This window comes from Rhododendron vialii, chromosome 2a (assembly GCF_030253575.1).
Source record: "Rhododendron vialii isolate Sample 1 chromosome 2a, ASM3025357v1".
NCBI lineage: Eukaryota > Viridiplantae > Streptophyta > Magnoliopsida > Ericales > Ericaceae > Rhododendron > Rhododendron vialii.
This window is the reverse complement of record NC_080558.1, coordinates 19,498,527-19,508,010: the sequence shown is the minus strand read 5'-3', so window position 1 is coordinate 19,508,010 and position 9,484 is coordinate 19,498,527. Positions and strand designations below refer to the sequence as shown.

The window sequence follows — 9,484 nt, the reverse complement described above, 5'->3', positions numbered from 1 at the left end:
CAGCCGTGTTTTATTGGAGTCACCTTTTGGCTGGCAATGGTATTTGGGGGAGAGGGTAACACGCCAATCTTTGGGGCTTACAGAGTTCAGAGTTCCGGTAGGTGTACCACTCTTCATGCTGAGGACTGGCGATTACACTCGTGGGGAGATAGAGAGACACACAAGACCGGTTGAGGACTTGACGGCCTACCTTAGTCCCTCGTTGGATTATGTAGGCTACAGAGAGAGACACCTGGCCTATCGTCTTCGAATGGAGGAGCGACTGTCAGGCGCTTTTGGTGCGGGGGGAAATGAGAGTGAGGTGGCAACAGGGGCCTCAGGGAGTAGAGGGAGTAGGCAAGGTGGTGCCAGCTCACGTCGCAAGTCAATTAGGGGGCGAGGCACCGGACGAGTTGTAGAGGCGGGGCATACTTTCCCAGAGGTAAGTAGGATAGTGTCAGTGGTGACCCAAGAAGGCATCGAAGGAGAGATAGCTATCCCGTCACATTCTACGAGCATTACATTACCTGAGGCCGAGGTATAAGACTTTATTTATTAGTTTCCTTTCTTGCACGGTTATTGATGTGCATTTTATTCTAATGTGTTGAATTTGCCTTAGGTGCCACGAGCATGGGCGGAGAATGTATACCGGCTGCTATTGGACTGTTTTACGATGATTCGCCAAGGGGCGATGGGTGTATCACCTGAGGTTGTGCCATGCGGGGCCACAGCTGCCGCTCAAAGAGGTGGTGCCAGGCGGAGAGGTTCAAGCAGTGGAGCGACCAGCCTGCTGGCCGTGGGACAAGCGTCTGGGTACGTTTTTAAGTTATTTCCTTCGTGCTATTATTCATTTGATTGCTTTCTAAAGGTGCCATATAATGCAAGTTACAAGGCAGCCTAGGGGCGGAGCGACTCAGAGAGCGCGCACGAAGAATGCAAGAAATATCCCGCCTCAGGTCCAGTCACCTTCTACATTGGGGAGAGTTTTATGAGAGAGGCGCGCACGGCCAACAATGGTGGTGGAAAGAGGTGGAGATGATGAGGAGGAGTAAGAAGAAAGAAATAGCCTGTCGAGCAGCTCAGTTTCTGACCCTCGTTACCAACGGCCTCCCGACGAGCGGAGTGATGACGATGATGATGATGGTACCACCTCTCAGTTTGAGGTTAGGGAAGACCACGGAAGATGTCACGTCATTGAGCCTTTGCTATTAGTTCTAACTTTCAGGAGACGAGGCCTGCGTGCCTTTTTTGTTTTGGATGACTGTTTGTCCCATAGACGGGGCTTGCATGCCATGATAGTAATACTTCTTTTCTTGTTTTTCATAGGTTCACTTCCAAACTTTGTTATGTAGATGCTGTTTCGGGTTTATAAATATATCTTGTTCTTTTAATGCATTTTGTTTAAGAACAATTTGTACCACACATGCCTATATTTGAATACTGAATGTTTTGAACCTCGAAAATTGAGAAATGACATGGTTTCAGCTGAATTTATACCAAAACCTATAATATGTGCAAACTGACTCGGAGGACAATGCTATCGAACCACATATACTCAAAATGACTGTTATGACTTGACAAAATGAAGAGATTGGTTTTCAACTTGAAACTTGTAACATTACAATCCTATTGGATTAAGAGTATGGACTTTTGAAATGCCAAATTCCAGATTTTGGGCCCAAAACTCGAAACTGACACCCCCACATGCTCACAACATCATAAGATGACTTGTAGGAGCTGACGAAAGGAAAGAAACCTGTCTTTGAATAATCCCACGTGAAAGAAAAATGAGTTTTTGACAAGAAATGTGAAATTCAGAGCATCAAACTTACGTCTTTTGGTCCGAACTTGAAACCAACATTCTCACAAAGTCATATTGTAGTAATATGACCTATTGGACTTGATGAAACGAAGAAAATGCCTTTAGAACAAATTTTGACAGCCCGTACATGTGATTTTGAACGTTTTTGGGCCGTTTTAGGTACGAAACTTGTAATCCATAGCCCGGAGTTGCAACCAAGTCTTCCCTGAAGTCATTTTTAGACAATGTGACTTATTCATGCAAGCCATGTTGACCAAAATGCCTTAGAACAAGATTTGACCAAAAATCTGTAGATACGTTGGGGACACAGTACCGTACGGTAGACATTTGTCCCATACGGTATATATTTGTAACGTACGGTAGACATATTTCTACCATACGGTAGAGGCCTGACAGAGACAAAACTCCAATTAGGCTGATGTCCACTTGGCTTCCCTTTAAGTTAGTTGGTCGTCTTCCCACTGTTCTTCAGACTGTTTGGGGGTTCTGGACCTGCACCATTGAGTGGTTTGAGGAGACCTTTTCAAAAAGCCATCGCGTTCTTTGATATGGCACGTGTACCGAGATACCCTTTCAAAATTTGAAAGTGTGGCGCGCCTTTACTGATTTTTCCCTATAAATACCCTTCCTCGCTTTCATTCTTTCCATACTCAAAATCATTCTTTTCTTCTAAAGTCATGGATTTTCCCACTTTGATGCGTCCATGGCTTGACGAGCTTGATCGCATAGACTGGCTGAATTGTCGCTCACATAGGCTAGGTTCTCTACGATATGTTCGAGACGTTATCATACGTCCCGAGCTTTTGCATGCTGCCACCCAATTCTGGAACCCAGAAGTACATGTGTTTCGTTTCGGATTTTCAGAGTTATGCCCCACTCTAGAAGAATTCCATGCTTATCTTGGTGGTTTCGACCTGGAGGTTCCTGTTAATCCTTTTCAGAAGATTGGAATAGCGCAGACTTTGTCCGAGAAGTTGGGGATAAGCAAAAATGCAGCTAAGTCCTTAACTGAAGGCAGAGTGCTGAATATTTCTCATCTTATCAACCAATTCAGAGGTAACAAGTTTGCTCTGTGCTTGTGCCTGCTGGCTTCCTTTCTGCTCATGTAGTCTGGTGGCCAAGCAAGTTCTTTATTGGTAAGTGTGGCTGCCCAAATCGATGATCGCAAGGATGTGGCCCCGATGGCCCTGGCTGAAACATTATTGGGGCTAGATGCTGTGCATGCTGTGTAAGCTTCTCATTCAGCTCTCCTTTTTTTGGTTTTTCTCACGTTCTCTTTTTATGTCAACACTCGGTTTGGGTTTTCTATGGTTTCTGACTTGTCTTTTCTCTCATTGTAGTTATGGTTGTGTGATAAACTCAATCTGTTGGAACTTGTTCCAAGGAATCGAGTTCATGAGACATGGGGCTTTGTGAGGAGGAACTTTGTAGAAGTTTATGGAAATGAGCAGCTCTGGGTTCAGCGTTTTCAACAGATTACAGAAGAAGTGATCACATGGCAGACGAATTGGGTTGATCTTCCAGTTATGGCACTTAGCAACATGGGGCGTAGCAGGATGATGTTGGCGGGCATGAGTGGTTGGACCTTTAATATTCCTTATTGCATTCTTCGACAACTCGGTGTTCGTCAAACGATGCCACCGCATGATTACTTTATCATGCCATCTTTTAAATTCTCTACTTGCAGTTTTTATCAGCGTACTTGGGGAGCACGTGTTACCATCCCGAGGGACCCATATCCCAGTGTTCTATTGCCCCAAGATTATGAAAACTGGCTTATTCAGGATGTGGAGACAAGAATTGGATGGAATGAGGGGTGACCCGAGACACAACTTTTGCTTATGCTCCGAGATGAACTTAGGACCCTTAGTGTGTTTGTTTCTTTACTACTTTGTTGGCTTGCTATTTCCTTTTTGTTTGTCAGTGTGCTTTGTTTCTGAAAGCTTTATGCTCAGCTTTGTATCCGAAGAAGTTTGTTTTAATAAAGTTTGAATTATGAAGTTTTTCCCGTTTTAGATTCTTGTTGGTTCCATTGATGTCTTTACGAATTGCTTTAAGAGACTATGAAATAAAGATGACCGAACCTTACAGTAAGGTTGCCTACGTATCCCGAAGGAATCAGGTCATAACGTAGTTCAAGTACATTGTTATTATTAATAATTTTTTTGGCTAGGGTTCACTCGGGTATTTTACACTTTTCTTTTATGCTTTGATTTTTGCCTAGTACCGCCCTTTCAGGTTTTCAACCCAGTGAGCTCTTTTTTTTTTTTTTTTTTAATATTAGCCTTAAATTTTGCCTAGGTCATCCTTTCGGATTTTTAGCCTAGCAGGCTTTTGCTCTAATTTTTGCCTGAAACTGTCGACCCTTGTGGTTTTCAATTCAGCAAGCTTCTCTCAGGGGTAATATCTTTTAAGTTGGTCTAAATTAACCAAAGTAGAAAACTCATTACCATCGAGGTCAATGAGTTATGTTGCTCCTCCAGACCAGATCGTCTTGATGATGTATGGCCCTGCCCATTTTGGTCGGAATTTCCCACGCGGATCAAAGACCGGAGCCTGTATCTCTTTTAGAATCATTGCCCCTTCTTCCAAATCCCTTGGCCTGACTTTCTTGTTGAATGCTTGGGCAATTTTTCGCTGATAACCCTGAATGTGGTATAGTGCCTTGAGACGCCTTTCATCGAATAGCATAAGCTCCTCAAACCTGCCGCTTAGCCATTCCGTCTCACCAATTTCCGATTCTACCATGATTCTTAGTGATGGTATTTCTAGCTCGATAGGGAGAACGGCTTGCATGCCGTAAACCAATGAATAGGGTGTTGCCCCTGTTGGCGTACGGATGGACGTTCGGTATCCCCACAAAGCTAATGGTAACTGTTCATGCCAATTTCTTGCAGACTATGTAGTTCTCTCGAGAATTGTCTTAATGGTTTTATTTGCTGCTTCCACCGCTCCATTAGTTTAAGGTCGGTATACTGTTGATTTATGGACTCGGACTCCAAACTCCTCAAGAACCTCGGCCGCTCGCCCTTTGAAGTGAACGCCATTATCGGACACAAAGGCCTGTGGAACCCCGTATCGATAAAAATGTTCTGCTTGATAAAATGTGCTACTTGTACTGCCGTCAAGGTAGCATACAAGGTTGCTTCTACCCATTTTGTAAAATAGTCAACTGCGACCAAAATAAATTTGTGGCCATTAGAAGCTGCTGGCGTAATCCTTCCAATAACATCTATGCCCCAGACAGAAAAAGGCCAAGGCGAAGCCATAAAATGCAATTCAGATGGCGGAAGATGCATAAGATTAGCATGAATTTGACATTTGTGACACCGTCGCACATACTGAACACATTCAGTTTCCATAGTTGACCAATAGTAACCTTGCTTCAGGATCTTTTTAGTGAGCATTAAGCCATTCATGTGGGGACCACAAACCCCTTCGTGAATTTCTTCCATGATTCTGGCAGCCTCATGCCCATGTACACATAACTTATGCACTCCACAGTGTGACCTTCGATATAGTCTTCCTCCACAAATTATGTATTGAGAAGCAAACTTCCGAAGAAGGGCTTGATCTTTCTCGTCAGTTCCCGGTGGATATTCTCCTTTCTCGATAAAATTCCAGATATCATGATACCATGGCAACCCATCGTCTGGCTCATCAATTGTCATAATATATTCATACACAGGTTTACTTCTTTGCTCAATCATAATCGGTCGCATTTTAACCCCAATTGGTATTTCTACCATGGATGCTAGAGTGGCAATAGCATCGGCAAACCGGTTCTTTAAGCTCGGTACATGAGTAAAGGTTACTGAATTGTGGAATTAAACCTTCAAGGTTCTCGTAATATGGTTTAAGCTTGTCTTCTCTAACTTTCCAATCGCCATTAGCTTGTGACACCACTAAATTAGAGTCTCCGATTACTTGTAGCTTCTGCACCCCGATTTCCAATGCGGCTTCCATTCCCACAATACAAGCCTCATACTCAGCCTGATTGTTAGTAACTTCAAAATTTAGCTTAAAGGCTAACGGAATATGCGATTCATCGGGCGAAATCAACAATACTCCAATTCCAAATCCGCTTTGATTGGCTGCCCCGTCAAAATGCAATGTCCAAACATCGTTGGTTGTTGCCATCACATTCTCATCTGGAAACCTAAATTCCACATCTTCCGGTCCTTCCACAGGGTGATCTGCCAGGAATTCCGCTACCGCTCTCCCTTTTACCAACTTTCGTGTGACATATCTGATATCAAACTCGGAAAGCAAGAGTAAACAATGTGCTACCTTACCGGTAAGTGCTGGCTTCTAGAACAGATATTTGAGAGGGTCCATTTGAGAAATCAACACTACCGAATGAGCTAGCATGTAGTGCCTCAACTTTTTGGTGGCCCATACGAGAGCCCAACATGTTTTCTCTAAAGACATGTAATGTTCTTCACATCCTGTCATTCTTTTGCTTATGTAATAGATAGCCTTTTCAATCCTATCCTCTCTTTCTTGAGCCAACATGCTACCCATTGCCGATGTTATAGAAAGGTACAAGATTAAAGGTTTTTCTTGCACTGGAGGCATTAGGACTGGTGGATTCTGAAGGTAACTCCGAACTGCTTCGAAAGCTTGCTGACACTTATCATCCCACTTGAACTGAACTCCTTTCTTCAATAAACGAAACATCGGCTCGCAAGTTGAGGTCAACTTGGCGATGAATCGGCTTATAAATTGGATTTTGCCAAGAAAGCTTCGCACTTCTTTCTCAGTTCGGGGTGGCTCCATTTCCAAAACTGCTTTGATTTTGGACGGATCGACCTCGATCCCTCAAGTGGTAATTAGAAAGCCCAACATTTTTCCTGCTGTGACCCCAGATGTGCATTTTTCTGAATTGAGATGCAACCTGTACTTCCGAATCCTTTCAAAGAATTTTCTGAGCACAGGCAATTGTCCTTCCCTATTTTTGGATTTTACTATCATATCATCCACGTAGACTTCGACTTCTCTATGAATCATGTCATGTAACAATGTTGTTGCTGCCTTTTGATAGGTGGATCCTGCATTCTTTAGCCCGAATGGCATTACCCTATAACAGTAGGTGCCCCATTCTGTAATGAAAGTGGTTTTCTCACGGTCCTCGGGTGCATAAGAATTTGATTATATCCTGAAAAGCCATCCATAAAAGATAACAAAGCATGTCTCGCAGTGTTGTCAACGAGAGCATCTATATGTGGGAGTGGAAAGTCATCTTTTGGACTAAATTTATTTAAATCTCTAAAGTCTATACAAATTCTTATTTTGCCATTCTTTTTAGGTACAGGTACAATATTTGCAATCCATTTGGGGTATTCTATTACAATCAAAAATCCAGCATCAATTTGCTTTTGGACTTCCTCTTTAATTTTTAATGCCCAATCAGGTCTCATTTTCCTTAGCCTCTATTTAACAGGTTTCGCGTCAGGATAAAGTGGGATTCGGTGTTCCATATTTCAGGGTCAATTCCGGGTATATCTGCGTGGGACCAGCAAAAACATCTTCAAATTCTTTTAACAAATCTGAGAATGCTTTGAACTCCTCCGAAGACAGCCCAGAACCAACTTGAACCATTCGTGGGTTAGTTTCATCTTTCAAGTTTATAAAAACAACTTTTTCTTTTATTGGCTTAGCATAGCTTTCATTTTCCTTTTGAAGTAAAGCTTGAAGTTCTTTAGGGATTTCTTCGTCGTTTTCTATTTCTTCGCCATTAGGATCAACACAGTTTATCTCGGAGACAGCAAAGTAAGCAAAGTTGTCCTCATTCATTTCATCATCAATGGTGGTCTTAGAGGCATCGTACATCAAAGTTGACTCAAACTCAAAATAGAAAGACTGATGTGGAGGGCCAAGAGGCACGAACTCCGACCCAGAATTAGACTCAGATAGGACAGACTCAAATTCAGACTTAGTGTCAGACCCAGTGTTGACATAGCCCATATGTGGTACAAAAGTGCTATTTTTATAACTCCCAACAACATCTACTATGAAAAAAGTGAAATCCTCAGGTGCTTCTTCTCCCACCATCATGACAGCAGCTCCATCTTGAACCGTACTCATCGGACCCTCCTCGAATAGCGATGACAGATAGTTAGAATCCAGGTACTCAATCCAGTCAATGTTGAGTGCCTTCACCAATTCAGTCAATTTTTCAACCTCGTCATCACTATCCCATGTGTTGTTGGCAAAGATCTCGAATCCTGGCAATTGTGTACTAGTTTCAGAATCCCAAAAAGGCTCCGGCTATCCCAGATACCTTTCCTCCATAGCTTTGACAAAACGGATAGGTCCTTTCTGTGCAATCGCCCCATTTTCGCCAGTAGGCACATATCCTAGGCCAAAATGACCATTGTTTGCTGGGAACTTTGGGAATTCCAGAATTCCTTGATTGTGATGCCCAAGTCCCATACCAGACATGTAGAACATTTTCTTTATCATTTTGACAGCCACACAACTTATCACAAAATCCTCATCTATCTTGATAGTATGCACATTATCAGTAATGTCAAAGGAAAATCCTCCCAAGGCAACATCCTCCTCTCCATGCAAAATTTCTAAAATTGGTGCATTGTCTGCAGCATGGGGACGGATCCCAGAATCCCCATATATAGTGAGAGTACCATCAGCCAGGCCTAATTGCACCTTTTGATGTAGAGAAGACGGCACAGCCATTATGTCGGGATGATGGAGCCAAGGCCTTCCGAAGAGCAAATTGAAGGATGCTGGAATGTCCAAAACATGAAACTCCACATTATTACTAAATCCTTCAACAGATATCTCCAATAAAACCGTTCCAACCACATTACGTTGAGTGTTGTCATAAGCACGTACCCCTAAGTTGGATGGCTCAAAATCCTTATTCGTCAGCCCAAGACAATAAGCAGTTCGAAGTGGGCAAACATTTAAGGCAGATCCATTGTCAAGCAAACAGACGGGGATCCATTTTCCTATGCACTTAAAAGTGACATGGAGTGGCTTATTGCGACCGGCTCCTTCGGCAGGTAAGTCTTTCTCGGTAAAGGTTACAGAATGCTTAGCAGGTTTGGGCATAAGAAGAGCTATGACTGCTTCGAGAGTGATATCGGTGGGTACGGTCATACGGGATAGGGATTGGATAAGCTTTTGGCGATGTTCTAAAGAAGTAGATAGAAGGTCCCAAATGGAGATTGGAGCTGGGGTTTTGTTGAGTTGCTTTATGATGGGGTCTTTCTCAGGAGGGGTTATTTGGGTAGGCAAAGTTTGGGCAAGTTTAGGCTAGATAGGTTCAGATTCAGTCTGGATGAGTTCAGATTGGATGATTTCACCCCAAAAGTCATCATTTTGAGTTTGAGAAGGTTGGGTTGGTTTTCTATTTTGGAGACGGTCGGGTTGGTAAACTCGGCCACTTCTGGTTAAGCGGCTCACAGTTTCATTCCACAGGCCTTGGTTGTTTCCCCATATATCCTCACCAACTTTGCATTTCCCCCTCTTGATTTCTTCCATCTTTTGTTTCATATCAAGATCTTCTATCCATATATCCACCAAACTTTCTTTGGCCTTGCGTTTGTTGATGTCAAAGGCTTCCAACCTTTTACTTAAACCATCTATGGCGCCATTCATCCAGAAAGAATCATCTATCATGGCTTTGTTGACTATCCAGACTTCACCATTCCCGAC

At 43.0% G+C, this 9,484-nt stretch overlaps 1 protein-coding gene across 1 annotated transcript; it reads right to left on the bottom strand.

Moving 5' to 3' along the window:
• Nucleotides 1-5,524: 5,524 nt before the first annotated feature.
• Nucleotides 5,525-6,481, bottom strand: LOC131317278 (uncharacterized). Its single transcript, XM_058346836.1, has 2 exons — nucleotides 6,158-6,481; nucleotides 5,525-6,112 (listed from the first exon to the last, which is right to left on the bottom strand). The coding sequence occupies exons 1-2, from the start codon at nucleotides 6,479-6,481 to the stop codon at nucleotides 5,525-5,527; spliced, it is 912 nt and encodes a 303-aa protein (XP_058202819.1).
• Nucleotides 6,482-9,484: the final 3,003 nt, after the last annotated feature.

Bases quoted from the DNA above. Each gene is read 5' to 3' on its own strand.
- LOC131317278 (XM_058346836.1), bottom strand. From the start codon at position 6,481: ATGTTTCGTTTATTGAAGAAAGGAGTTCAGTTCAAGTGGGATGATAAG. The intron at 6,113-6,157 runs GTAGTGTTGATT...TATCTGTTCTAG, and splicing joins ACTACATGCTAGCTCATTCG to AAGCCAGCACTTACCGGTAA.